Genomic DNA, 27,060 nt, shown 5'->3' on the forward strand with positions numbered 1-27,060 from the left:
CTTGTGTGGAGACTTTTACTGCGCTCCAGCAGAACGCTAAGAAAAGTCCCAGAAGTTTCCGTTTTGCTGTTCTGGTTTCTTTGTAATGATTAAATAAGTTTTTGGTTTTTACCTTTTCCACACTAAAAGCCGGCGCCCGGTTTGCTGCTGCTCAGAGACAAACTGCTGGTTTACTCTAAAGACTCGGAAGCAGCAGTGACTTCAGACTGTTCAGGTTTATTAGGAATGAGTGGATGGAGCAGATTTACAAAGACAGAAATATTTAGTCCATTTACAGAAGAGAGCTGATATAAAACGGAGGCTAGCTAGGAAACAGGAGGATCGGTTTTATTGGTGCACAGGTCACTTCTGTCCAAGTTGAGAGAGCTGAGAAAAAGAAGAAAGAGGCAGTCAGCAGGGGGCAACAACACACACACACACACACACACTCCACAGTCATGCAGCAGGTGAACAGTAGAGGTGTGTGTTCTGACCTGCTTCATGAACTGAGCTGCGTTGAAGAGCTCACTGCAGCCATAAATCACCTTCCTCCCCGGTTTCGACTGAAAAATAAGAAAAGACCAAGAGGATTTTTAGGTGGTTAGAAAGCAAAACATCAAGACGGAAAACCAATCCACAGAGTTTCCTGAACATTTCTAGCACAGCTGGTAAAATGTAACAGAAGAGGAATCAGCCTGGACAGGAAAGGAGCCTCTTCATCTTCAGGCTGATGTTTGGACCCGGCTCCGACTCTCTGGGAATTCTGGCCCAGTCATCGTTTATGGTTCTGATAAGACGACTATTTTTTTTTTATTAGCTTACAGAACTACTGATGAGCTGACATACAGAGCTGTGAAAAAGGATTTACTGCCCTAGGAGTTACAGTGCAGCAGGTAACGGTATGAACAAGAACATAACGTGGCACAGATGTTCCTCGGGAATTCAAATAATTAAATAAATAAAAACATTAGCCACTGAAAGATGGCGGCCATTTTCCAAGGTGCTGTTGAATCATACATAACTGGAGCCACAAAAACCACGTTCGGATTTTTTCAGATGGTCGCCGTTGTCATGAAAAAAAATATGTTTTTGCTTTGGTGTCAAATCATAGCCACATATTTTGAATGATAGAAATCATATTTATATTTTTGGTTATGTGTTTTGTTGTTCTGCTGGAAATTTTTCAAAATGGCTTTAATGGAGAATGTTTAAACTACAAAACAAATAACTACAATTAGCTGATTGTGTAGATAGCTAACCAAAATGTTAGCTTCATAAAACACTGATTTGTTAAACAAGAATCTTAGATCTGCTCATGCGGCTAACGCGGCTAACCTTAGCGTAGTCCGCCAGGTTCTGGTACTCGATGTAGTTTCCTCCTCCAACCACAAACACGATGGCCTGAAACACACAAGATCTCACTGAGGCACAGAGGAAAGCACCACACACATCCAACACATGATCACATACACACATACAGCAAACAGGTTATGTTTAAATAAAAAGGATCAAACGGTCAGAATCAGAGGGCCATGGTGGTTTGCTGACCAGTTGAGTCCAAAGTTTACAGGAAAACAGGATCAAACTACTGATGATTAATAATTCTGATTTGTACTGGTTTTCTGTCATATGCTACTAACTTTAAAATAACATTGATGGAGATGATTTACCATCTAACTGACCCTTTACACTAAATCTAACTCCCCGAGTATAAATCCATCATTGTTCCAGACACTAAACGTACCTCCTGAAATGGATTTTTGTTCCTGGGAATGGAGCTGAAAAAGAAGTGAGTGAGACGATGAGACAGTCTGCACAGCGCCCGTCTGTTTCTGTTCATCTGTTAATGGAGTTGCTGATTCTTGTCCTACCTCTCGCTACCCCGCAGCATCTTTGGGTCAAAGTAGCGATAATCATCAGTTTCCTGAAAGAAAGAAAAAAAAAAAACATCATAAACAGAGAGATGACGATTTTGAAAACGCTGTAGATGTACACAACCTACATTTTGAACTAGGGATGAACAGTTATCTCTTAACATATTGGTATCAGTCCGAAAAATAAAACTGGGCCAAAACGAACAACCAATATTTACTTTTCATCTTCAGCAAAGCAACAAAAACTCACAGGATGAGATTTCATTTCCATCAGGTTGTCCACAATCCGAGTGACTGGAAGGTTCTGAAAATAACACAAGTTGTTTAAGTTTCAGTAAAACGTTTTTTGTACACATTTACAAATATTGTTGTTGGATTTGACAAATTTAAAGTTGAAATTTTCATGTTACAAATAAAACAAGTAAAAAAAAAAAAAAAAAAGCTAACAAAATTTCAGTAAATCCCAAAACATGAGAAACACCAGACTGAATTCAGAAGCTGCGACATTGCAAAGCCATGTACTGGTTCTGTGGGTTTACTGGTTACTGCTGTGGTTCCAAACATAAGAAAAGTGAACATTTGCCCTACTGGTATAGAATAAACTACACAGAAGTTGTGTTTTAAACAGGACAATAAAATAACCTGACGTATTGTCCAGGTTCAGGTGAAGCACATTAGTTCATGTCTAAACTTGACTGTTTAAAAATAAGGAGATGAAAACTGATCTAAATAAGTCTCAGTGACTTCCTGCTGGTCTTTAAGTAACTAAACACATTTGACTCACATGCTGTTTGAGCACCAGGTTCTTCACTCCCTCCATGACAAACTGAGAGCCAGTATTCATGACTCTGGAGAACAGCCTGGAGCAGCAGAGGAGGACAGCGTTTAGCTAACGTACTTCCTCTAACGAGCTTCAATCAGGCATCAGATACCTGAAGACTTCAACTTTCCCCAAGAAAAGTACTCAAAAGGAAAAACAGCAGCTGAGTTACAGACACACTTCAGAAAGGTTTTCTTCTTCTTTTGTGAAATGTAGTAAAATAAAGGTGAAAGGTCGTGCTGTGACTGTAAAACTTTTAATCAAGTAATTGCAGAATGTGTAATTAATCTTATTTTAATCAAAAACTACATACCAACAAAAATAAGTATCATTGGAAAGACTTAAAATCTAATGTCCAAAGTAAAATTCTTATCAGTATGCATAAAACAGGCTGGCTTAACAAAACACTGTAAGACTGAGCAGCAGAGTGAAGGCGGGTTACCCCATCGGTTTGACTCCACTGTTGCCGTAGTTAGCTGGGCTGGAAGCCATTTTGGTAAACGCCCTGAGGAGGAAACCCAAAAACACAAAGTGAGCAACCAACACAAGCAACTTTCCTTTTAATGTTCCGCCTGTGGAACAAAGGAACACAAAGAACATTTTTATTGCTGTTTACAAATTTGTCACCAAATTCAGGAGACACTGATTTAAGATGCCTTTATACTCCACGAGAACAGAATGATGCCTCCCCACTGCCAGAGCCGCAGGGTTACAATAACAACACTCCTGGTTCCAGGGCTCTTGAAGAATATCTTCTTAAACGACTTTCAGAGAAATATGAAGGTTTGTGGGCAGCAGTGGGAGAGATGATGAGAGAGTCCTGGGTTCGGGTTTTTGTGCTGTGTGAAGATTTTGTGGACAGAATAACTTTGTTTGCGCCGTCTCAACGCGTTTCTCTGCCCTTGAGAACCCATTTATAATTCACAAACTAATATTTAAACCACAAACAGCCAATCTGTGACCAAACAGTTTGGAGGAGTCATCTTTATTAAACTCATTTATTTTTCCCTTTGTATAGTTACTCCATGTCAACTCAATCAATTCAACAGTTAAATGTTAAAGTAGCAGACAGAGAGAAGGACTTACTTCCATTGTTTGATGTAGTTTAGAGGTGAAAGGTCACAGTTCGCATCCGACAAAGCCTTCTTATACTGCTCCAAATCAGTCTACACACACACACGCACACGCACACACACACACACAGAGCAAAGTTACTAACATACATGAACATTAGGATTTCTCACAGCTTTAGAACCTCACCACAGAATTTAAAGGTCTTAGCGCTGTCAGTCACCCTCATGAAGGAGAACAACTTCCTGTTTCAGGAAAACCGTTTTTCCACCGCCGCTGGTCGCCATGGTGACTAGCTTGAGCATTCAGGTCAGCTTCTGTTATGGTTAACTAGCTGTAGCATAACAGAGAGCATTGGGGAGGGTGCAAGCAGTCCCATGAGGTTGATTGGCAGCGCTAAGACCCGCCTCCTGACTGCGATTGGTTGTTTTTGACTGTATTTCTGCAGACGGCAGCAGGACCACAGGGAGAAGGCAGAGGAGCTCCATTTGTTCACCGATTCCCAGTCTCATATTATACTGTCACAACACAGTGACAGTTTTAACAAATATGTAAAAAAAACCAAAAAAACATATTTTACAAAACATGTTACATTGTGCAGCTTTAATGCTAAGTGTGTGACCAAAGGCCAGTGTGTTGGGCGGAGTGTGTTGGGCGGAGTGTGTTGGGCGGAGTGTGTTGGGCGGAGTGTGTTACCTCTGAAGGAACCTGCTGAGCTGTGATGTAGTAGATGAGGAAGAGTCTCATCTTGTCCTCTGGAGTCCCCGCTGTCCAACAGAAACATTCACACACATTCTCAGTACATTATGAACATACAACCTGTACAAAGATTTATGAGGTGTGTGTGTGTGTGTGTGTGTGTGTGTATATACCGTCTGGGTCACCGATGACGTCCAGCAGTGACTTGTCTATGGTTGATTTGCTCATCAGCTTCTCTTCATACTCAAAGTAAACATCCAATTTACGACTCTGATGACAACAGAATGAAGTCAGTATGAAGGAACAGATCTCACTCCTCAAATCACTGAAGTACCGACACCATCAACAGTCTGATCCACTGCTTGTTGATATTTTAGAGAATATGTCTGTGTTTACAGCAATGACCAGGCAGATTTTCTGATGAAGCAAAAAGAAGACATTGGAGCTTGTTTTAAGTCAATAATTCTATAATACTGATTTAAAAAATGCTAGCAGATTTTTCACCTATCACATGGAAAAAAAAAAATCTGTTTTCATAAGCTAAATATTCAGCCAGTGGATCAAGTATCGTACTTTTTATCTACTGTCAAGGATTATTTACTTAAAACAAGCTTACAGAAAAGATGCTTGTACATTAGCTTTGTCTCATTTCAACTGTACTAAGATTTTTGACCTAAAAACTAGATAAAAAATACTTGGTAAGATTTTGGTGTTTTTGCAAAAAAACTAAAAATTAAAGGTCCCAAAACCAGGTAATGTGTTGGTATGTTCAGGTTTCAAACTGGCCATCCTGCAGGCAGCCGGACGGACGGACAGACGGACAGCCTGCGGTACCTTAATGTGGTCGAGGACGGCAGTGGCAACGTTTGTGTGAAGATCAATCAGTCTTTTCTTCTCCAGGAGCTCAGGCAGAGAGCTGGAGACAACAGGACAATGGAACAATACATTAATGGTAAAAATGACATTGAATTTCTCACAAAGGACATTTTTCTAAAGACGTTATGCATTAGAAAGACAAAGACATTGTGCTGAATGTCTTCAAAACTGATTTTAAAATACAGACTATGAGTCGTCGTCAGATATCAAACAGTGGGGGGAAAAAAAGGAAGAAAAAAAGGCAGCTGAAATCCAGAATAAACATTTCCACGATTCTTTCTGTGACATAACCTCAGTCACGTAGCTCCAGGAGGATATGAGCAAAATGAGGAATGTCTGGTAATCTCTAAAAACCTTTGGTTCAATTAGAGAATCTCATCCATTTGGGGAAAGATACGTTGTAACAAAATCAACCTTTCAGTTACTCAGGCCTGGTCTTATTACTCTGATAGGATCAGACATCCAGAAAGATTTTTGTGATTCTGTGATTGCAGAAAATAATAAGAAAAGAAAAGTCAACAGATTCCTGCGTTTCTTTGCTCTTATGCAATTGCTACTGCTCTAATTTTTACTTTGACATGAGGGGAAAAAATAAAAAATACTTCAAACATTTCTGAAGTCACAAAATGAGTGGTTTTATAGCAAAAGAAATAAAAATAAAAATAAATCACACAAAACAGTCAGGAAATCCAGGACGGTCTGGACTAGGCTAAGATAACAGCATAACATTTTTAAGAGTTACAGATGTGCTAAATTTAACTTCCTGTTTCTACTCATTCTATGATCCTTCCATTACAGCATCAGCCTCTAAGCAAAGTAACATGAATCTAGACGGAGCTCCAAGGATTGTTGAAAGCATTGCTCTCCTCTGTTCTCTGTTTCTGCTCACCTGACGGCTGAGGTGAGCTTGGCTGTGTTGTCTGACAGCATGCTGATGGCTCCTTCATCCTCGCCGTCCAAACCCTGGAGAAGCAACACATCTGTCGTTAGTGAACCTCAATCAGAGTCAGACTGTGAAAAATTTCAATAGAGTAGTTTTTAAGTGTTGCGTGTGTGTTTGTGTGGCGCTAACCATAATGCTTTTCAGCCGTTTGACCTCGTCTTCCTGGGCTCTGTATGCATCAAGCTCTTCCTGGACCGACTCCGCCACCTCTGGGAATGGACTGTTAGAAAAACAGCAACATGGCAACAGACAGACAACATGTGTTTGTTGTTTTTAAATAAGATATAGAAACCAGAGAGTCAGAAGCCTCAATAATTAAAGGCGGTTAAAAAAAAGTCACTTATTAACTTCAGGACAGAACAGAATCTAGCTCTCATCTAGACATTAAGGTACAGGCTAAGTGAAGTTTAAAGTCAAACTGTTCTAAACTTGATTTGGAAAATGGCGGTTAAAGCTCCTGGTGAGGTTTGTGGAACATGTTGCTTAGGAACTGACCTGCCCTTGTGCTTCTGCCAGAACGTATCAGCAGCGGTGAGGTCATACGTCTTCTTGGTCTTTTTCTTTGGTCTGGCGCCAGCGTGTGATGGGTCGGTCCCCCCTCCCTCCTCCATCATCACCCTATTCAGATGGAAGTCCTGATGGACACAGAGAACAGCTCATGTTTGGTCTGCATGTCTACCAAGAGCTCAGACCCTCTAAAAGGTTTCAGTATAAAACGGTCCTGTATTAAAATAAATAAATAAATACAAAGAAATCACTGATTAACTGATCCATCTGTAAATGTTATTTTTAGTGCAGTTTCTTCTGCATTACAAGTACGCTGCAACATGAAACATTTTACTCAGACAGGCCAGCTCACCAGGACATCATGGATCAGGGCCTGATAGGTCCAGGTGTGGTGAAGGGGCGTGGCCATGTCCATGTTGCGGTCAGCTAGAACCAGAAGGGGTCTCTGGAAACTGATAAGGACAAAATCGATCATGGGTTATGAAGATCACAGAGCAACACGTCAGACCTGTTACAGAATATCACATCATCTCTTTCTAGTAAACATCTTTTGTATTTTCAAGTTTCAGATTCAAACAACCAAGGTTTTTTTCAGCAGCTTGTAATTTTAGCTCAAATATGCATTCATTAGCTCTACGCTGTTGTTACAACCAACCTAGCGCTGGACAATAAATACATTTGTTTGTTTTTGAGAATTTAATTTTTGGAAAATCTTTTTTTTTTTTTGTTTCCACCAATGCTCTCTGAGTTTCCATAATTCAGAGTGATGTCAGGTCACACAGCAGCTACCATATAATTTGGCAAGTTTGTTTTACAGCTCATATTTATTTCAACTATAAATTCAGGTCAACCCACAGAATGAAAGATTTAAATAATAACAAGTTTTTAAAGATATTTTATGTAATTTTGTAAGGGAAAAGTTTGAGGGAATTTTTTAAAATTAAAATCAGAAATTAAGTTTGGGATACTAGTTCTGTCTCTCTTTTTTTCTCATAGTTCAGGTAACATTTATTAACACTTTACAAACCCTCCATCACATTCAGCCCTAAATATTCATCTGTCAAGTTATGCTTCCCAAATGAAATGTGCTAATGGCTGCTGATAAAGCTAATAATTGTGTTGAGTGACAGATGAAAGCTGGTTCTGTTGATATTTACACTTTGGCACAAATCAGCTCCAACAGCAACGATACTGAAATGTAAAATGCTAAACTTTAATATAAAGTTAAAAAGTCACATTAGCTGCATTGTCACTAATTTGAGCAACTCAACGATTGTAATGATTAATTAAAATCTAGTTTAACATAAAAAACATTCTGATGTTCACCGACCTGAACTGACCGGCAGTCATACTGTCTCCGGTAAACAGACTATTTCTGGCGTCCCGCAGGTTCTCACGCAGCTTTTTATCCAGCTTCTGTACACACAACACAAAATACAGACAAGACATCGATCTGTTGGAAATTCTTACTGAACAAAATCAAATGTATCCTGTTGAATAGGGTATAACATTCTGTGAAAGTGGAGAACTTAACTGCAGACAAAGATAAGAGCAGAAAATAAAAATGAAAACTAAAACTGGAAGAAATTCACTGCAAATGCTTCATTCCAAAATATTCTAAGCTTCCAGGTCTGTTGAAACACATTTAGAGAGAGAAGAAAACGACAGAAACACCAAATAATCTCTCTTTAACCCATCCGTTCATATTCAAAGGGTTGAGAATATTTTTGGTTTAACTGATGAATTTATATGATTATAAAAAATTAATTAGGCATATTGGAATGTATCAGGAATGTAATTGGAACTGTTTAGCTTTCTCCCTTCACAACACTTAAAAAACTTCCTCCAAACGGGTCAGAGGTCAGAGGTCAGAGTCCAGGTTTCCAGCTTCTTTCTGACAACTTACCACAGCCACCATCTCTGCAGCATTTCCCCTGGGGCATCGGATGATTGGCACTGCACCTGAATCACAGTGTCACACACTGATTAAGTGTCAGAGACATCATAAAGTTGGCTATTTTTGACCCTGCATCTAAACAGGAAAATGCTTTGGTAAAGGCGAATATAACATCTAACCATTATGCAACACGGAGGAACCTCAGCTTCCATGTCAGATCTCAAAGGGAAAAGAACATTTACAGCAAAACGGGAAACTGACTTGAGAGATCGCTGACTCTATGTACAGATAACTACAGCTCAAACAATTTAACAATATAGAATTGGTTTTACTAGTAGTACTTAAGAAGAAGTGGACAAAACTTTGAAAAACAGCAAAACGTTTACATGTTCCAATTTAAATGAAACAACAGGGCACTTTGGTCCAGTCGTACAAAAGTGAGGGCGAGAGCTAATCCAGCGGTCATGTCCACCACCACACAGGTCTGAAAATCAGCCACTATCTGTATGAAATGCTGTGAGAGAAACTGACTGACAGACCCACCAGGTCAAGTCTGTACGGATGATAACAGTCACTTATGTTTTGCCGACTTAGCAACTTTGAAAAAAGTCAATATCAGCCAAAATCAGATTTGGAACATCTGGCTTTTTAAAGATCTTTGATCGGCCAAAAAAAAAAAAAAACTGCAATCAGTGCAATCCTTATATTTTCTCTTAATTTGCAAAATTAAATGTATATGCAATTTGATGGCATAGTTTCAATTTCTTACATGTCCTTTTCAAAATAAACTGCAGGTTGCAGGTGATCAGTGTGCATTGTGTGAGCCACTCTCCTGCTCTGACAGTATGTAGTGATACTCACCCAGAGTAACAAAGAAACAAAAGAGGCTGTCTACGATGGTGTCCATTATGGCCTCCATGTCTGTGTCTTGGATGTCTGCTCTGTTGATGGCTGCACAGGGAAGAAATGCAGAGACGGTTTACATTAACTAGGCCAGAACTGAATCTCAGTTGTGTATGTTTTTTTTTTTTAGAACGCTGTTCAGGAAAAACGGAACAGCCATGAGAAGTTTGAAAGATCAACATTTCCTTTAAAGCACACATCAACACGATGGCTGTTTGTGACCTCAGCTGCATGGTGTTTAAATAACACCTCACATTTCATTCCAACAGTGCCCTTATGAGGTTAAATGATTAAACAAAATAAAGCACTCATATGACTGAGTGATGGTTGCTGTCTACAGTTACACCTGAATGTTGGAAAACATTTAAGACTCAGCACATCAGTTCAGGTTTTTAGTTTTTGTTTTTTTTCAGTCCCTCCATCACGAAGAATGCGATGTTGTGATCCCTTGACTAGACATTGACTCTCTAGGTGGAGACCTCACCAACAAGAACATTCAGTTCAGCATTGATGCAACAGCATTGATTGACCAGATATCAGAATTTACAGATTTTCTCCTGACTGGTTTTGATTGGCGAACATCATAAAAGACTGATTTTCTCATTAAATAACCGCATCAAAAATAAGAATCCCATTGTTTGTTGCTTAAAAACACCTCAAAATTTACAAGTAAAGTACTTGGACGTCGTTTTTTAGCTTGAATAAAAATTAGACAGTGGTTAGGGACAGATGCTTGCCTGTAGAAATGGGAAATTCCTTCCTTTCCTGTTGGATAGAGGTCAGTGAAAGAATCTGGAGCACATGGTTTTTTTCTATTATGTGTTACATTTTTGAGGAACAAAACAGAAGTAGGGAAAAACAAGAATTTGTAAGTTATAGCTCCAAGAAAACTGGAAATTGTAGGGGATGAATGATCAAAGTCTGGTCAATCCAGTGCAACTTAGAAAACCTCAACTCCTACAGAAAGCGTCCAGCCACAGTTCCAGTAATAGTGCTGAAAAATCCACGCTATCCCAGAGGAAAAAACTATTTCAGAGCTGAGGTCACAAAGAGAAATAACATTAATAATAATATATTAATACATATTACCATGGTAAGAGATGAGCTCTTTGTTTTGGTGGCAGAGGATGAACATGTCATCTTCCAGGGTGATGAAGTTCAGGTACTGATCAAAAACCTGCAAAATAAACACTACTCATATCAATCCACTGAAATTATAGGAAAACATGTAACATTGCTTAATTCTCATATCATCTGCAACTTATAGAAAACTGGTCCTACACTTTGTATTTTCTTTTCAAAGCTAGTGGGTGTGGTCAGATGTGCACTGAAAGTTAAAAAATAAAAATCAGAAGGAAACCTCTGGAAGAATGTTTTCTAGCTCCTGTCTGTGTTTATTTGCATACAGCAGTCAGTGAGATCTGGATCCATGTGATCCCTCAATATGCTGATGCCAGGGCTGAACTGGACCGTTGTAATACCAGGCCGTCTCATTACATCCTCATTGTAATGACTGGTAACCAGGGACGCACCAATTCACTTTCTTCACTTCGGATACCGATACCAACACCTGATGCAAAGTATCGGTCGATACCAATCTGATAGAAAAAAATCTGAGTTGATTTGACTTAGAACTTTCATTTGTTCACTTAGTACAATTAGGAGTAACACAGCCAATGTAAAATAAATAATAAAGAAACTGACAAAAACAAACGGTTGCCTTCCTTGGTCAAACATATTTTAAAAAACTGCAACAAACCTTTCAAATAATTCAGAACGTGCAATTGGGAAATCTAAATGCAGGCCTGTCACTGGGATTATATTAAATAACTCAAAGTTTTTTAGAAGAACTCGGACTGACTGTTGTTGTGGTTAAACAACTCTACATTTTTTCATTGTCAATCCAAAACTTATAATATAGTTAATACAAGTTATTACCGTCCAATGAGTCCATCTGATGATATGAACATATTTGTTTCTGATTCTCCTGTGTTTAAACATAACACATCCAGCTAACACATGGCTAACATCAAACAGTAAATCAAAGGCTAGGACAAGACAGGACATCTGCTTGGTAAGTTCCACAATGTCCTTCAAAAATCAGTTCACTTCTATTAAGATGTTCTCTGTCTACAAGATTTTTAACAGAAACAAACTGAACTCTAACAAAGCCTAAAAACGGCTGATCTAAGCACAGTTACCTTGGTGACTTGGCTGACTGCATTAGCAGACAGAGCAGCACTGGCAATGTCCTCCAGTTTACTCCGACTGATGGCAGAGATGAAGTTGAGGAAGTACGACTCATACAGCTGGCTCCTCAGATCCTACACACACACAGAGTTGTACACAAAATGCCAGTATGTCGCAGTGTCATTTAACCACTAAATCCAATGTGGTTCAGAAATTGATAATACATACTCAACAAAATTCTAAACGTAAAATTTTTTTTTCAGCTGTTTTGTCCCCACTGGGCATGAACTGAACTCAAAGATCTTCTATGTACACAAAAGACCTCTTTTTCTCAAATATAGTTGTTCCAGAACCAGTGAGTATCTGGCCTGATGAAGGCTGACACATCGCCTTCACTTAGAGTTAATCATCAAGCTGAGTCGTGTTTCTAGGTATCAGACAGCTCAAATGTGGGAGAACCTGACAGATCCTGTCGATGTTCTCCTCTGTGGGCATTAGGAAGTAGATGGCAGGAACGTCGGGAATCGGATCTCTGTCCGAGTGAAGAAGCCTACACATACAAAAATAAGGTGTAGCAGAGCACTGTTTACATAAATACTACAAAAAGCATTACTTTGTATTACTGCTGAGTATATTTTAACCAGCAGATTGGGACCTCTTGTCCCTTTAAAGTCCAAACACCAACTTTCATTTTTGCTTTTTAACAAACCTAAAAGCATTAAAAATGTTTTTCTGTTTAAGACATCTAACTGCAACGATACAATTTCAAGACATAAAAGTTGCTAGGATATTATTTTCCTTAACCCTTTCTAATTAATATTAATAGGCCATCAGCTGCAGTTGATCTAAGTCTTTGACTAATTATCAGCAAAAGAAATAATGGATAGCTGAAGATTTGAATAAACTGAATTAATGCTAAAAGGATTAACCATATTAAATAAGATAAATCGAATATTGAAATAATCTAATTTACTAATCTATTAATCATTAACTGGAGCATACAGACTCAAAAAAGGTCATATGCTGAATGAACAACACAATGAGAGCAGCAATTAAACACAAATTATTTATTCAGGCAGGATTTTAATACTCGGTAGCTTTATAATGTTTTATTACAAATTTCAAACATTTCAGTTTTTTTCTCTGTTTTTTTTTTTTTGTTCGTTTTTTTAGCGACATTGCTAAAGCTTGGCTGACTGTTTTGAACAGGGCTATATAAACCAATAAGACTGACTGAAATACCTTCAGCAGGTGGAACCTGGCTTTAAAACCCTCATCACTGCAGCTTTATTAGCAGCCATGTTGCCTCATGCAAATTAATCATCTCTAAAGCCCTCGCCCTCAATCCTAGCAGTGATGAAGAAGAATCAGACAAAAAGTGGATAGTTTTATATAACTGTAGGCAGAAATATTTTAGAGTTGTTAGCTTTCATATAGAGGCAAGTCGGTACTGTAGAAGGTACAAGCCCAAATAATAAAAACACAACAGTATGTTTCTTACAGATGAAGAGTGATGCCCATGTCTCGCAGCTCTTTGACCGACAGCAGTGGAGAGATGATATCTTGACCAAATCTGTCGTATATTAACACCTGCAGAAAATCAAACATGTAGACATGAGACGGCCTGTGTTGTGTTTCTCCTTTGTTCTGCTGCCTGGGAGCAAAAAATGTGGTGGTGGCTTGATGGTAACAACGTCCTTTTGTTTGTAGAAAACAATTGTACTGTACGACTAACGTCCATCTTGTTTTTTTAAAACTCTACTGCCTACAGAAGTTTAACACAGATTTCTCATCTATGAAAGGCTTTTATTCTGAAAATAAGGAATAAAAGCCTTTTAAAAAGGCTTTTATTCGCAGCCATGTTCCATAATAGTTGCTAGGATATTACTTATATCCTAGCATTTATACCAGGGATTTCTGCATATGAGCTCAGGGGTTAAATTTTGATTGACGACAATCCATTCTGCTTATCAGTACTCGACTTTGCTACAATTTTTGGCTTTGTTTCTTTTCTCTTCTCACTTTTTGTCTGTGACTTTAATTGACCCAGCAAAGAAGAAATGAGTGGCCCAGTGACCAAAGTGTTACCTTCCATACTGGCTCAGCTGCTGTGTTCTTCAGAGGAGGAGTGTTGAAGTTCAACATTCGCTTTAAGGCGACTGCAGAAACACAAAGACACCGTTTACTCTCTCAACAAGTGCTCAGATGAGCATCTTCTCATCATAAATATCTTGAACTGAAAAGATACATAAATCAGAAGCTGTTCTTGGTGAATAAAGTACATAGAGGATAGGTTTTGGTTTTTAGAGAAATCTTTGGGACATATGGAACCTTACATTTCTTTTATGTAATTGCCATGGGACTGGCAATTCTCTAATCTTATTCCTACAGAAATTCCAAAGAGGAACCGAAAACAGCAGCACTTTGCTGTCTTTTTAAAAAACTAGAAAAAGTAACAACTCAAAATTTAAGATCAGATTTAAATAGCCGAAATGTTCCAGAACCACAATTAGCACCACTTTGTACAAATCCCATGTAAGGTTGGAAGTAATCTTTTCATTTCACCAAAAATCTTTCTTTTGAATGGCAGTATTCATGTTTTGGAGCGGTCCATTCAGAATGAGAGCATCAATCTGACTTTAGATCCCTGTGAAGGGATCAAAAGATTAGGGTGATGGAAATGAGGCCTTCCAACCCAAAGATAAATCATCAAAATACCACAGAAAACATGCAAAAAGCTATTCTGGAATTAGAGTAAAGGTTTGATTAATGTAAAGACTTTTTGATAGTTCATAGGCAGTTTTCATAGTTCTAACAAGCCATTTTAAAATCTATAAATAATATAGATTTTAAAATGGCTTGTGATGATGACTTTCGGACCACATCTAAATATCAGAATTAGACCTATACTTTTACACCCCACGACTTAAAGAAATATAATTTAGGGATTCTCGGCAACATTATGTATGGATGTATTTCATTGTAGATCCAGGAGTTTCACGTGAAGACTTATATTTGAAATACATGAAGACTTCAGCGTTAGCAGCAGGCTAGGACCATCTAGTTCTTCCGCCTGAAATCATTCACCTCAAACAGCTGACAATCTGCCACTGCTAGTGACACTTTCGTTATTAGGAATTTGATGTAAGTGGCAGATAAATTAAGGCAGTTTCTCCCGTGAAGCCGCTGCCACGGGAAGGGACTCCACCGGCGGCTAGCTTGTGAAGCAGACGGGCTGTGAGCCGGTTAGGAGGCTGACGCGCAGAGACAGAGGTCCAGGTTCTGACCCGGGCCTTTCAGAGCAGCCTGCCAGTAATTTGGCAGCCCTCCTGGCGCACAGCAGTTCCTACCAGAAGAAAAAAAAAATACTTTCGCTCACCTATTTGCTTTTCTCTGACAGATGTCGCCATGTTTTATGTTGATAGTGATGACGAAACCATTGACGTGGCAGCAGCCCGGACAGACGTAGTCCTCCTTTAGAGATTAGTGGATTGCGAAGAGGTATCACTCTGGTTCTTTTCCTGGAATCTTCATTGTGTTGGCTCGATTCGTCACTCGTTCTACACTGGTACGTGTTGTAATTTGCGTCGCAGTAAATTAGAATGTCATTGAAATGTCAAATTATTTCCATAATTTAATTTAAATATTGAAACTCAAATATCACGTAGCAACATACTGATATTGTTAAAGTGCTATTTTTCTCAAGTTGAACGCATAATTTGCATTAAATTAAAAGGCTACGTTGTTTCTCACAAAAAGATATAAAATCAATAAAGTTTATTTCCGCTATTTTCATTAACTAATATTATACTACTTTTATGGTCCCATGTATCTGACTGTAGTATATTATAACTAAACTACACTGTCATTTCCTTTGACTGTGCTGAATTGGAATGTACTAAATCAAATTAATTGAATCAAATAAACATGAATTATATTGTATATGAAGTTCCCTAACAAAGTAAGTTGTGTATTTGTTATATAAATACTTAGCAAAATGTTATTTTAGTATTAAAAGGCTAGGTTTAATTCCAACTTCCTCCTGTTTCATGACGATGTGCCTCTGAGCAAGGCACTGTACCCCACATTTCCTACTGACTTGATTATTAGTTCGTTCACATTTGTGAGCATAAAAGGGTGAATGTAGCCAGGTTGTCCATTTATATTCCAATCCTGTATTTCCTGTAATTTTGATGATTGTGGCTTACAGATAATGAAAGATCCAAATTCAGTGTCTCAGAAAATTAGGATAAATACTGGAGACTCAGGGTGTCCCAGCACAATCAGCTTTAGTAATGTCAAAAGGACATTACTAAAGAAGTTGGTTGCTCAGAGTGAGAGTGCTTCATCCAAGTATTTTCATAGAAAGTTGAGCAGAAGGAAAAAATGTGGTATAAATGAATATATTTTTAAAAAATCAGACATGTCTGTTTACAATATCACTTTTTATGTCATATTTAAATATTCTAACATTTTTTTTTTATTGGCGAGTCATAATGATCAACAGCAAAGTAAATATTCCATTCTACATGTAATCTAAATACAAGTTCTACTTTCTGAAATGGGTGACAAAACTATTCTTCCCAATATATATTTTTTAAAGATCTACTTGTAGATGGTGGCATTTAATTGGAATTGGTAGAGAGAGTTTCATTACTACCTTTCCTTATGGCTGAAGGAGAAAGCATTTTCTCACAACATACCTACATTTTTGTAATTTTGTTTTGTTTGATAAATATTTTTATCAAGTAATTGTTGGAAAAAAAATGTCACTAAAAAGTTTACTCAAAGATGATGAATTCTTTCATTTTTAGCTCCAATTCTCATCTTTTTCAAAGTCCAAACATCCTCCCAAAAATCAGAGAAACAGAATGAAAGGCAGAGCAAGAATTCGATTTTACGAAAAGCAGAAAAACAAACACGAGGAAACTAGCAACTAATTTTAAAGCATATATAAAGCAAGCACTGTACAAATAACAAGAGACGCACACAAAAAAAGTGTTGCAAAAAAATAAAAAACTAACAGAATTCAAATCTGTAATATGAAATGATAGAGGTAGAAGCGCAAAAATCCAAAAACAGATGGTGAGAGATGGTGATAAAACCAAAGGAAAATCCAGTCCTCCGTTTTGGTCCGTGTTGCTGCTCATGCAGTACAACTCAAACAGCAAATCCAGTAATAAAAGCTCCATCAGTTAGTTAATGCCATGAAGACACCTTATTCTGAACAAATCTTAAGTTTGAGGCAACATCATTATATAAAAACAGTTCCAACTAAGAAAACTTTTTCTATAGATCCCTAGATGTTTGTGAAGTTTTTGTTTTAACTGTATCCATTTTTAAATCCATCAAGTTTTTTCCCCCCCAAAGACAATCATTTAAAAACAGCTTCCTGACAGTCATGCTAGAGTTATGGATGTCAAATTCTACTCTTAATTTTGACAAAAATAAAGACAAAACTAAAGCTGTTTTTCAGATGAGGGTTGTCTGTTGACAGAAAACGGTTTTCCAGTTGGAGCCAGTAACTGGTCCCATTACACATTAACAAGACTTTGAATGAGTTTGCACTATTACTTCTGTACACACTAGTTTAACCTGAAACTAGAGAGATTTGGGAGTGTTAAACAGAATTAAGAGACATAGTTCCATGTTTTGACTTGAGATGCATAATATATTAAAAATAGCATTCACAGCAATATTAGTGAGTACAAATCTTGCAATCCCAAAAAGGTTGCTTGGATACTGCATTTGGCAGGCAATATAAAAAAATTTTTACCACCCTATGTGGTACAGATCGTAGTGAGAAGGTTAATCACAACTGATACTATCATCACAATATTTGAAATAATTATGGCAATGTCATGTTTTTTTGATACTGAAAGAAAGTTGAACTGACAGAAGATGGAGGAGAAACATGACCATAAACCACTCCTACTCATAGATTCAAAACCTCATCAAATTGAGTTAAAGGTGATCATAACTGAAAGGAATTTCTTTGTTTTGAACCAAAATATGATCAACATGCTAAAGATTATACGCAGTGTCTCTGCGACACTGAGGGGGGGGGGAAATAATGATCAACTTTAGAAAATAATATAGCATATTTATAAGTGAAAAGTCCACTCCACAGACGGCGTCACGAAAAACAGATCATCTCGTCGCCTCGCCCACATCTAAGAGCCTGAAGGGAACAGGTGCACATGATGGCTGATGGCCTGCTCCATGGAGCTTTTAAAGGACTTGTAGGTGGAAGTAACAGGCAGGAGGAGGTGGTTGGTCGCTGGTTTGCTCTGAGGGAAAAGCCCGTCGTCCCACCATTCCACTGCGTTCTCCATCTGCTCCTCCGGCTTGACATGGTGGAGGAAGGAAATGGTGGGAGGTGGGCGGAGCCCCACTGCTGGAAGCTCATCAGCTCCAGTGACAAAGCGAAGGACGTCCTGAAGGGAGATGGAGCTCCTTCCAACTGAGGACATGGACAGCATGTTTTAAAGGGTTTTTTACTGAAATAATCTACAAAGATTAACTATATCTGTCCAGATTTAATCTGGAAATATTTTTTTTTATTTAAGATGGTTTTGAATCTAGAGTATTGATATTGATTCAGGAAGCAAAGTTAGACGAACATCCTACCCTCACACTCCAGCAGCAGGTGTCTCCAGAAGGAGACAATAGGCGTCTCTAGGTTCCGCGTCTCCTGCTGTTCGGAGAAGTTTATGGTGAAGAGCCGGCCGAGCATCTCGGCCGTCATCGCTTCTCTAGCATCACAGAAAACACCGAAGAAGACGGATGGGAAGAGCTGAACCTGGATCAGATCAAACAGAAGTTCAGATTTTCTCAGTCTAACTCCTGATTGTGACATGTTTGTTAAATGCTGGTGCTGTTTAACATAAGGGTTTGTACTACTGCAATGAAAGTCAGCCTTAACTCACCTGATCAAATACGCCCAGAGTGTGCAGGCCTTCTCGTAACCTGCAGGGGAAAAAAAAAACTGTAAAGTTATTTACAGGAGGTTTGAATTTTTGAATGGCATTTTTGTTTACAGAGACTTCATAATCCATTTTATTTATGGTTTCGGTTTTATGTAGTTTTTAATTTTCTTTTCATTTGTTGTTGTTGGTGGCTGTGTTTCCTTTTGGATATTTAAAATATCTGCAGGTTTCAACGTGAACTGTTTTGTACAAAATTAAAATGTACTAGTCGTTGAGAACAAAAGAGCAAACTTGTAGTATCAATACTTCACTTCAAAATGGTCTCAAAACAACATTATTGTTTATTGCAATATTTACTAAGAAAATTTGCCTAAAAACATTTGTTGTTGTGACAGACGTACTCATGACTGTTCAGCTTCACCTCCATCTTCTCCACCCATATTTTCCTCACCTCTGCAGAGGCAGCTGCATCCTGGTGATCATGGTGAAGCTGACCAGATCTTCCACCAGAGCCTCTCTCTCATCCAGACTGGTGACCGGTCTGTTACAGCCGGCCAGCTCCAGGAACTCCCAGCTCGCTTTCATCGCTTCCTTCAGCTCATCTAGAGTCTTGGCAGCTGCGATCTAGATGGACACACACCAGCTGGTCAGCCTTCCCTTCCGGAGCCTCTGTGAGGGATGCCTCAGAGAAGCGGACTCGGCCCTGCACTCACCCGGTGGACTTTCTGGGTGAAGTGTGTTTCAGGGGTCATGTGGTTCAAACTGAGGGGGCAGTTGGCTGGGTAGTTAAACAGACACTGGTAGAGACCGTGGGAGAAAAAGCTAATAGGTGGACCACCATGGACCAGACAGAGCGCCAACAGGGAGCCTATGTCAAAGTACAGATCCTCACGCAGAGCTAAATAAAACACACACACACACACTTTTCATTTATGCCTGTCACTTGTTTCCACAGTCCACAAAAGCAACAGAGAGACACCCAGGAGGCTGTCAGCTTTAGTCATCTTGCATGACACATTCCAGATAAAGTCCGTCTGCTCACCCAGGGAGTCCAGCGCCAGGTTTTTGGATCCGCTTGGGCCCTCAAACACCACGGAGTTCTGGATCTGCTGCATCAGCAGGTTCAGGAAGTACTTTCTGCTAGCGTCTCCAGCGCAGTGAGAGCTGGGCAGTTCATCTTTGAACCTGGAGACAGAGAGCTGGTGGATGAAGAGAAGAAGCGGCAGAACACATCCGAGGTTAAGAACGAATGTTTACCTGACAGACAGTGAGTGTGTGGGGTCAAAGTCGGTCCTTCTGACCAGGTCCAGGCCAGCCAATAGAGCCTCGTTTCTATGGACCTCCACCTGGGCGCTGACAGGACAAGAGTGAGGAAGTAAAGACCATAGGAGCTCCTCGGATGACTCAGGTCTTACACGAGTACACGGTCTAAAGAAAAAGCAAAGAGAGGGAGGGAGAAATGAAGAATAAAAACAATAATGAATGGTGAAGGTGGAGGCGGAGCTTTGGAGCGTTTCATGTGTGTACCTTTTACAGCCAAGGGAGGAGGTCATGGGGGTCAGATGGCGCTTGGACAGTAAGCTTCTCTTCTGGCCGCTCTGAGGTGACGCAACCAGAGATGCTGGAGCAGACAAAAACACGAGGTTTAAAACTGCTGCAGCAGGAATGTCCTATCATTAACCACAGCAGAGGAGACGACATGCAGACATAAATCAGAGAACCGACCTTTACCATCCGTTGCATTTATGCAGTCGATGCAGGCCCAGTCTGTGGTGTTCAGCTTTAGACCTGAACATTTCCTGTGGGTTCCTCTGGATCCACAAAGGCAGCATCGGATCACCTCGAACCACCTGGAAACACACCAGACACTGAAGCTGCAGAGTTTCTGTCAGCATTTCTGATCTCCATCTGAGCTCAGTCCCCTTCAGCAGTTAATGCTGCTGAGTCGTCTCAGCTGAAATTAAGTCTAATTGCTCAGCTTGCACAGTAAAAATATTGACGGCATGTGTTTGTAATATTTCGAGATGCACACCAAACTCAACTGGTAACAGGACTAATCTAAATAAAGCTGTAGAAATTAACTTTCATAAACAATGTGAGGTTTTCTTTTTACATATTTGTTAAAACTTTCGCCATGTTATGACAGTATCATACTGACAAATTATCTGTGAAAAAAATGAGCTCCTCTTCCTTAAAGTCCTACTGTCATCTGCAGAAATAAACCACTGGGTCAGAAACAACCAACCTGTTTCAGTACCAAATATCACAAGGACACCAGGACTCTGGTGATTTTACTTTTATATAATTACGGAATATAAATTTTCATTTTCAGTGTCAATGTTTTTATGTTTACAGATCAAGCACAACATGATGTACCCCTTCTTAGAGTATGTGCGTCCCTCGTTGCAGAGGCAGGTAACAGAGTCGCAGTGATTGTAAACCTCCAGAAGCTCAGAGTATGCATTGGCCTCCAATTCCCACGATGCATCTCTGCACAGAACCCCCCGCCCCAAAAAAAAGACAAATAAATCATTAAAAGAACATTTTTATAAATTAATATTAAACACCCTTGAAATATTTAGCGCAAGAAGAAATTCTATGTACATTCTTACTCTGAACAGTTTCATAACCTGCCATTTACAGGCTGGATATATTATATTAAATGCAGTAATTGCAGTTACAAAGGATTACTTAGACTCAATATTTTGTAGGTTTCTATATTCTGTGTCATGCACACATGTGTGATGCAGCTGACCAACAGGATAAACTGACCTCTGTGCTCAGAGCTCATCTAGATTTTCAGTGTCTTAGATCTTTAAACTCACAGAGGGTAATGGAGAAATTATGAAACGATAACGAAAAATAAAGAAGCAGAAAACGTGTGCTTTAATCAGAACTGACATTGTTATTACAATTTAAAACATTAGTACTGCCATGAATTTTTATTTTATTTTTAAAAAGATCAATTAAACAATGCATATATTTTCAGAAAAAAAAGTGTAAAATACTGTAATATTTAAGCTATAAAGCAGGTTTGTGTTTACTGCAGCTATAATCTAGTTAACTGTGTCACCTTTCTGGGATGTAAATCCCCATTCTGACCATCTCCTGCTGGAAGTTCTCCTTGTTGTTACAGAGAGTACATCTGAAGAAGAAGAGTCCCGCGCTGTGGGCCTGATGCTACACACAGAAAAACAATCAGAAAACCTTTTGGTTCCTGCAGGAATTTATTTAGCAGTGGTTTAAAATGTCTTAAGTGGGATTAGGAAGGTAGAAAACAGAAGAGGAGTAGCATTAAGGCGGCATGTACAACACAAAAATACAAATGAAAGATAATCTGAGTGCCACTAATTTTAAAGAAACAGTCCCAACCTGCCTGTTTTTTTTTTATTTTATTTAAATCTCATGTGATATTTAGTTTTCAGCTTTTTTTTGGAAGATGCTCATATGCAACAGCTTTTTAACTTCAGATGTTTACTTTCTAACAAGAAATATTGTAAAAGCAGGTGAAGCTGTAAGCGAGTCAATAAATCACTGTCAATCTAATCAGTAAGCAAGAGGAACAGATGTACTGAACTCCTACAGTTCTTGTGTTAGCCATAGTTTCCTCTAAAGAAAGCTGAATAGGCATCATCACTTTGCATCAGAATGCTGATGCTGCATTTAAGTAAACTGAAAGAACAGCTTTCTGAACTTAAAGGAAAGAGAAGAATAAAGCATCAGGATGTCCAGCAGGCCAGAGGACTGTCTTCTCCTGAGTATTGTGCTACAAAACCTTTCACAAAAAAAGAAAGAAAGGGGAAAAAAAAGAGCTAAAAACAAAAATCTGCCTAATTCAGAATCAGCAGGTCAGAAAACTGCAACTGCTACACTCCTATTTCCAATTAAAAGCCTTTCAAATGCATCTTTATTCTAAAATGCTAAAGCGACTGTCAGACCGTGTATTACCTGCACACAGTCTCTGTGGAACCAGCTGGCGTGGCAGGATGGACACTTGAGGACAGAGTAGGACAAGACAGGCTCAATAGAGTCTAAACATATTGAGCAGGACTGAGGAAGACTGAAGTCTGAGTCTACGCAGAGAGACTGGGTTGGACTGTGATCCTGGCAGTAAGACCTGCAGAACAAAACACACATTCAGGTAAATATTGTTACAGTCTTTCACATTGCAGGCAAGCTTTTTCTTAAGAGATTCAATTTTGAATTCAGCTCTTTGTTCCATATAAGTTCCATGTGTTTCCTGTTCAACACCTGAGCTCTCCAACCCTGAAAAATCTAATTTAATCTGGATTATTTTTTCACCATTCCTAAGTGACCAAATGTAAATTTTAGACCTGAGATTAATGTATTTGAGGCAAACTTACATTTTTTAAAATTAATAATAGATTATTTTAAGGCCTTAATTTTGACTTGTCAGGAAGGAGCTGAATAATCATTTAAAGCATGGAATCTGGAATTAAATTATTGTTGTTAGACTTGTTTACTACAGTACAACAACAAATTTAATGTGCAGAGTGGGATGTCATTTTGATTGCAACGTTAAGTGTATGTTTGAGTTGGATGGTTAGTGGAGTGTTGGCCTCTACGTCTGAATGGTGTTTGGTGTGGCCACTTACGGGAATATTTCGTTGTACTGTGTGATGAACATCAGCTTCCTCCCACAGGGGAAGTGCACCACCCTCCTGCAGCTACTGACGTTGCAGCCAACACATGCGCCCTTCTTCTTACAACCGTAGCATGTCTGGAGCACATGAACGACACACAAATTAAAGGGTTTCTCTGTAAAAGTCCATTTTAAGTTTTCCAATTGTCTCGGATTTAATCTCATGACTTTTTAGAATCTTTCAGACGAAACGACTGATGTGTGTCAACCCTATTTAGCACTCACCATTCGAGCTGCCCGCCTGACCTCCTGTTTGATGTCATCCACCAGGAAACCAAACACACCCTCGTTCTCTTCTCCCCGCTGGTAAACTCCACTGGACGACAGCTACAGAAGACAAGAGAAAGCTCTTTGACAACAAGAAAAGATGAACCGATATTACAGATATTGTATTTTACTGATACAGCCTGCAATCTCAAGAATCCACTCTTCTTCAATTTTCATTAGATATAGCCCGCTACAGTTTAAGGTACTGCACAGATTATACTTATAATGTTAATATTGGCCCAGGTTTAGTCATTGGGCTGAGATGATCTGCTAAAAATTTACTAATATTGTTCCGATACTATTGTTGGTGCCGATATATTGAAGAGAAGAATAAAATGCTTGTGTGTAATAAATAAACAGCAGAAGACAGACAAGCCACAGATGCAGCTGCTCTGATTGGTCAACTGGGATTTCATCCCATACACATTTGAAACCAGAGGTTTACATTCACCAAATAATAAAAAAAAAGAAACAAATTGTTTTCCTCACAAAACATGGTGTGAGGTACAAGGTCTTATTTCTGAAATGAAATAAGACCAAACTTATCTTGTTTTAGGTCAGTTAGAATTACCATCTAATTTCTACCATCTAATTGCCACAATATTGATAAAAAAATGTCAGATATTAACTTATTGATTTATCTACAATCAGTAAGTACAGATGTACATCTCGGTGTATATAAACTTGTGGTTTCAGCTGTATCTGTGAACACTGAATCATGTACATATAAAGTTGATGAAAACTCACCAAACAGAAGTAATGCACAGAGAATTTGTGCTCTTCGAGTTTGACCTTTTCCCCAAATAAGGCCGGGTCATCATCACTGCATCTGCACAGAGCACAGCCTAGACACACACAAAATTATCATTCAAAATCTACATATTCAAATTCAAATCACAAATTCACACGACATATTTCCAGTTTTGATCCGTTTCCAGTTAATACTGAACAATAAAGTCTGGAATCTCTCATTAACTTAGACGAAAGTTACAACAAAACACACCACAATTGATCCATATTTCAAACATTTTTTTGTATGACATCTATTCAGAAAGTAGTTTTTCCGGTGGAAAACTAAAGTTATGCGTTTCCCAGGTGGCAGGTGACCACTACAAAGGCCAGAAAGATGTTTAAATGCTCTGTCACTTTTATGCAAATAAGTTGTAGCCACCGCAATGATTACCATGTTTACACTCACACATTATACACATGAAGAAAGCTGCAGACAGATACACAATTTTACAACCGTACATCTTTGACCAAACACTTCCGTCATACTTTGCCTCAGCCTTTCTCTCCGCCATGGGCAATGTGGACCTGAAGTTTTATCACGATATTTCTAATCTAAAACTTACATTAAGAATGACTTATTACTACTGTTTTGGTAACTGTATGGCTGTGATTGTGTGTCAAAGCAATTGCAGCCCCACAAACACAAATATTGCTCTTGAAAATCATTCCCATTTGTAATGTGCTTCTTTAGGACGCCAGTCACATAAAGAAGTGTATCGATATTTACATCTTTAGTGAAAATAGCAAAACAAACAATCCCGACAATATGGAGAGTTTGGGGAAAATTTAGAGATCATTAATTGGAATGATAAGACATTTCTCACAATAAATGACAAATTTTCTGTTACTACACCTGCAGTTTTACATGGAAACACTGATTTATACACAGCTCATTCAGTATTAGTGGAAACAGTGGTTTTCATGATTATACATCACATACAATCTTCCCGTTTGCTGGACTTGTCAGCGTCCCTTAACCTTCTTGACTTCTTCCTCATGATGGTATCCAACCTGTGGGGACATGATAGACATTGATGACATTTAGTGAACAATTACCACACTATACAATTACCATGGCGCTGTAGGTTGCTGACAATCTAAAAACAAAATGAAAATGGATAACAGGGCTACTCGTGAGCAGCAGTGACTGTAAACAAACCTCAAACTCTTTTCATCTTGATTGCTTTTTATAATAATAGACTCACCAAGCAGTTTCTCAAATCAGCCAAAAACATGAGCAACTCAACTAAATTTAATGAATAAAAGTTTCTTTGAAATTATTTGTGTAAAATGAAGCAGCAGAACAATCATAAACATTTCCAGATCCATAAAGCTTTAGTTTCTAGAACAACGTTATATTACCAAGGAGTCAAATAAAGAGTTAACTGAGCCACCAAGATATTAGAAGAGAAGTAGGATGGAAATTATTGATGCTTTTCATCTAGTAACATGTTCCAAATTTGATATACCTTTATAATTACATTGTATTGCGACTAATGTGTAGCAAATCTACAATTTTATAACAGAACTTCTTATTTTGTTGCACATAAATTGTAAGGCAATAAACTGAGACACTGTTACAGAGATCCACTGATGAGGCTTTTTATGACCCAATCCGACCTGTGCTGCAAGTTCTTTAAATGAACTGTGGTTCAGCAGAAAATAAAGAAATTCCAAGATTATCCCCATTCATACATTATTTCATAGTCGTTTTTCCAGTAATTAAATCAACCTACACTGGTGGGGGGAAAAAAGACGTGTAGCTGCTAAACAAAAAGGTAGCACCATAAAAATTGCCTGAATACCGAGATATAAACCTAGCTAAAATTAAAGCAAAATCTTCGGTTATATTTTGTCAAATCAAACGAAAAGACCTGCACATTAAACAGATTTTCTAAAATGTAAGCGAAGTTTTCTCGCCCACCTTTGTCGACCTGCCTATTTGAAATAGTGAAGAGCTAAACCCTCCGTTACAGTGAAAATGAAGAAATGTTCTTCCTTTAGCCTACCTTACCCCCAGATGAATATTTTTATTCTACATTCATATTTCACTCTTCTTTTGTAAGTTCATTTTTCTCGCTAGTCTGTTTACTCTTAACGATGTCCACTTTTAAATTTCCCTCTTTCAAAACAAGGAAAACTCATTTCCGTTTCCGAAAATTGCTGTCTGACTGAAAACATTCTGCTCCCCCTCGCGTCAGGAGCGAGCACAGCATTTCTGACAGGTGTTCCATTAAATGCTATTCTGAAATTTGTTACTCATATCAAAATATTTGAGTTCCTCATTGCTGACTTCAAAAAATCCGCAAGAATAAAAGTTGCATTGAAATAACAAACTAAATTTCAAAAATATTTTTATTTTTGCGAGATTTAAATCAATATTTCTGAAAAGACTATAAACTGTAAATGTTTAAGAAAATTTGCGAAATTCAAACAAATCGTTAAGAGAATTTTATTCAAAGTAATTAATTAGTTAAGGTATTGTTCTTTATATTATGTCAAATTTAGGACACAACATTGTTCATTTATAGTTTGTTATTCAAGTGAAAAAACATATAATTATTGGTTGAAACTCATCTGCACAATCAGTTTGCAATTCAAGGACACCAAGTGAAAAATCTTATGTACAAATTAATTAATGTTTTAGTAC

At 38.4% G+C, this 27,060-nt stretch overlaps 2 protein-coding genes across 3 annotated transcripts; both read right to left on the minus strand.

Moving 5' to 3' along the window:
- Positions 1 to 196: 196 nt before the first annotated feature.
- Positions 197 to 15,263, minus strand: scfd1 (sec1 family domain containing 1). Its single transcript, XM_044142683.1, has 25 exons — positions 15,139 to 15,263; positions 13,848 to 13,918; positions 13,261 to 13,349; positions 12,219 to 12,309; positions 11,771 to 11,893; positions 10,659 to 10,746; positions 9,528 to 9,617; positions 8,676 to 8,731; positions 8,100 to 8,185; positions 7,122 to 7,221; positions 6,758 to 6,897; positions 6,392 to 6,482; positions 6,209 to 6,282; positions 5,278 to 5,359; positions 4,617 to 4,713; positions 4,441 to 4,511; positions 3,760 to 3,839; positions 3,116 to 3,178; positions 2,638 to 2,713; positions 2,104 to 2,157; positions 1,851 to 1,903; positions 1,724 to 1,757; positions 1,315 to 1,380; positions 474 to 542; positions 197 to 366 (listed from the first exon to the last, which is right to left on the minus strand). Exons 1-25 carry the CDS (start codon positions 15,167 to 15,169, stop codon positions 343 to 345), a joined length of 1,899 nt encoding a protein of 632 aa, XP_043998618.1. The 5' UTR covers positions 15,170 to 15,263; the 3' UTR covers positions 197 to 342.
- A 987-nt stretch (positions 15,264 to 16,250) lies between these two features.
- On the minus strand, positions 16,251 to 26,590 carry g2e3 (G2/M-phase specific E3 ubiquitin protein ligase). Of its 2 annotated transcripts, none has more exons than XM_044142685.1 (17): positions 26,425 to 26,590; positions 25,351 to 25,421; positions 24,366 to 24,463; positions 23,577 to 23,678; positions 23,305 to 23,429; positions 22,637 to 22,805; positions 21,762 to 21,868; positions 21,065 to 21,178; positions 20,414 to 20,538; positions 20,216 to 20,309; positions 19,946 to 20,116; positions 19,731 to 19,873; positions 19,402 to 19,586; positions 19,140 to 19,312; positions 18,689 to 18,728; positions 18,390 to 18,561; positions 16,251 to 18,222 (listed from the first exon to the last, which is right to left on the minus strand). In XM_044142685.1, exons 2-17 carry the CDS (start codon positions 25,406 to 25,408, stop codon positions 17,933 to 17,935), a joined length of 2,166 nt encoding a protein of 721 aa, XP_043998620.1. In that variant the 5' UTR covers positions 25,409 to 25,421; positions 26,425 to 26,590; the 3' UTR covers positions 16,251 to 17,932. The 2 variants fall into 2 exon arrangements, with proteins under 2 accessions (XP_043998620.1, XP_043998619.1); XM_044142684.1 differs by having other exon boundaries at positions 26,420 to 26,590.
- Between the last annotated feature and the right edge of the window lie 470 nt (positions 26,591 to 27,060).

This window comes from Gambusia affinis, linkage group LG16 (assembly GCF_019740435.1).
Source record: "Gambusia affinis linkage group LG16, SWU_Gaff_1.0, whole genome shotgun sequence".
In the NCBI taxonomy this organism is placed as follows: Eukaryota; Metazoa; Chordata; class Actinopteri; order Cyprinodontiformes; family Poeciliidae; genus Gambusia; species Gambusia affinis.